At 39.3% G+C, this 2,658-nt stretch overlaps 1 protein-coding gene across 1 annotated transcript; it reads right to left on the bottom strand.

The window, feature by feature from the left end:
* Window positions 1–1,152: 1,152 nt before the first annotated feature.
* On the bottom strand, window positions 1,153–2,658 carry LOC116136688. Its single transcript, XM_031422362.1, has 2 exons — window positions 1,857–2,658; window positions 1,153–1,415 (listed from the first exon to the last, which is right to left on the bottom strand). Exons 1-2 carry the CDS (start codon window positions 2,656–2,658, stop codon window positions 1,153–1,155), a joined length of 1,065 nt encoding a protein of 354 aa, XP_031278222.1.

Genomic DNA, 2,658 nt, shown 5'->3' with positions numbered 1-2,658 from the left:
TGGGCCAGCCACTCTCCCTAAATTGGCGGGCGGGTTAAGCCCAGCCCGCCAAAGCATGTAACCCGCCGCGGGCCGGGCCGGGCGGGTTACTTTTCCACCTTTAGTTCTTCTTAATAAATGCATTAAAGAAGTTCAGTTACTTCTTCAAGTACGAACTTATGTATTGCAAATATCTGAAGTTTATATGTTTTCGTTACCATAATTTGTTTCTAAACTTTTATATTATTCAATGCTATTTCCAGAAAGCCACTGCCGAAGTAGGACCTCTGAGAAATATTTTCTTGTATATTTATAATGAAATGTACAATGAATTTATAGCAAAAACAAAAAACTAATCTAGGAAGTAAATTGTTACATTTCTATTATAATTCTATTTCCTATTCCTATTATAATTCTATTTCCTATATTACAATGAGAATAATTCTATTTCCTATATTACAAAGAGAATAATTTTATTTCCTATTTTATATTTCAACACTCCCCCTCAAGCTGAAGCATATAAGTCATATGCACCAAGCTTGTTACAAATAAAGTCAACACAAGAACCTTTGAAAGACTTAGTGAGGATGTCTGCTAACTGGTTGTTGGAACTGACATAACTAGTTGCAATACACCCTGATAGAACTTTCTCTCGAACAAAGTGACAATCAATTTCTATGTGTTTAGTCCTCTCATGAAACACTGGATTTGAAGCAATATGAAGGGCAGCTTGATTATCACAGAGTAACTTCATTTGTGATACTTCGACAAATCTCAACTCTTGAATTAGTTGTTTTAACCAAACCAACTCACAAGTGGCTAAGGCCATTGCACGATACTCTGCTTCAGCACTTAACCTTGCAACAACTTCTTGTTTCTTACTTTTAAATGAAACTAGGTTTCCTCCAACAAGAACACAAAATCCTGACGTAGAACGTCTATCAGATGGAGAACCTGCCCAATCAGCATCTGAATATCCGACAATATGCAAATGGCCCTTATTTTCATACAGTAAGCCTCTACCTGGTGCTCTCTTGATATACCTTAAAATCTGGACAACTGCATCCCAATGACTATCACACGGGATTTGAAGGAACTGACTCACAACACTGACAGAAAAGGAAATATCCGGTCGTGTGATAGTAAGATAGTTAAGTTTCCAACAAGTCTTTGTTACCTTCTAGGATCAGTAAGGGCCTCCCCCTGTCCAGGTGAAAGTTTTAAATTAGGATCTATAGGAGAGTCCATTGGTCTGCAATCTAACATCCATGTTTCCTCTAGAATATCCAGTACATACTTCCTCTGAGAAATAACAATACCAGATTTAGACTGAGGGACTTCTATGCTAAGAAAGTATCTGAGTAGCCCTAAGTCTTTCGTCTGAAAGTGTTTGAACAAGTGTTGCTTCAATTGTCCAATGCCATCTTGATCACTTCCTGTAATAACAATATCATTGACATAGATAACCAGATAGATATACTGCCCTGATGATGTATGTCTATAGAAAACAGAGTGATTAGACTCATATCGAATCATACCAAACTCTTGGATAACTATGCTAAATCATCCAAACCAAGCACGAGGAGACTGTTTTAGACCATATAGAGAACGACGAAGTTTACATACCAAACCAGACTCCCCCTAAGCAACAAAACCAGGAGTTTGCTCCATATAAATATCTTCTTGAAGTTCATCATGAAGAAAAGCATTCTTAATATCCAATTAATGCATAGGCCAGCTTCGAATGGCAGCTATAGCAAAGAACAACCGGACGGAAGACATCTTAGCAACATGAGAAAAAGTGTCAAAATAATATGTCCCATAAATCTAAGTGTATCCCTTGGCCACCAAACGGGCTTTCAACCGATCAACCTTACCATCTAGACCAACCTTTACAGTGTAAATCCGTCGACAACCAACAGTCGAATGGCCCAGAGGTAAGGAAACTAACTCCCAAGTATGATTATGATGCAAAGCAGACATTTCTTCAACCATTGTCTGATGCCACCCGGGGTGAGAAAGTCCTTCATGAACATTGCAAGGAACATAAACAGAAGAAAGGGTAGAGACAAAGGCATAATATGAAGGATATAAACGATGACAACTCAAAAAATTGTAGATGGGATGAGGGTTGCGTGTAGACCGCATACCTTTACGAATAGCAATGGGAAACTGATCAGCTGGAGACAGGACCGTGGCATTGGAGGAATCGGGCACAGGACCTGTAGTAACAAGGATCTTAGGAACGGCAGTGGGAACATCAGGATCACCTATAAAAGGAACAAGTCTATTGTTGACAGGAAGAGTGGTATTAGTAGTAGACTGAGGTATCGAAACAGACGAAGGTGGGAAAGCAACGTATGGAATTGGTAGAACATCTACTACCAGATCAGACTCCACTAGAGGATGAGGAAAAAATGGAGAAGACTCAAAGAACGTAACATCAGCAGAGATGAAGTAGCGATGTGTGGCGAGAGAATAACACTTGTAGCCCTTCTGAAGACGTGAATACCCTAAGAAAATACATTTTGTAGACTTGGCTGACAGTTTATCCTGACCATGAGGGAAAATGTGAACAAAATAGGTGCTCCCAAAGACACGCGGAGGAAGAGAAAATAATGGAGTATCAGGGAATAATATGGAGTGTGGAACTTGGTCTTGTAAGACAGAAGAAGGCAT

The sequence above is a fragment of the Pistacia vera genome, unplaced genomic scaffold, assembly GCF_008641045.1.
Source record: "Pistacia vera cultivar Batoury unplaced genomic scaffold, PisVer_v2 Contig318, whole genome shotgun sequence".
Taxonomy (NCBI): domain Eukaryota; kingdom Viridiplantae; phylum Streptophyta; class Magnoliopsida; order Sapindales; family Anacardiaceae; genus Pistacia; species Pistacia vera.
The sequence above is the reverse complement of the archived record's forward strand: the minus strand, read 5'-3'. Positions and strand labels throughout refer to the sequence as shown.

What these genes read in the sequence shown, in the direction of transcription:
- LOC116136688 (XM_031422362.1), bottom strand. Translation starts at nt 2,658, where the DNA reads ATGCCTTCTTCTGTCTTACAAGACCAAGTTCCACACTCCATATTATTC. An exon ending in TGTAAAGGTTGGTCTAGATG is followed by an intron (nt 1,416 to 1,856) that starts GTAAGGTTGATC and finishes TTGTTATTACAG; the next exon opens with GAAGTGATCAAGATGGCATT.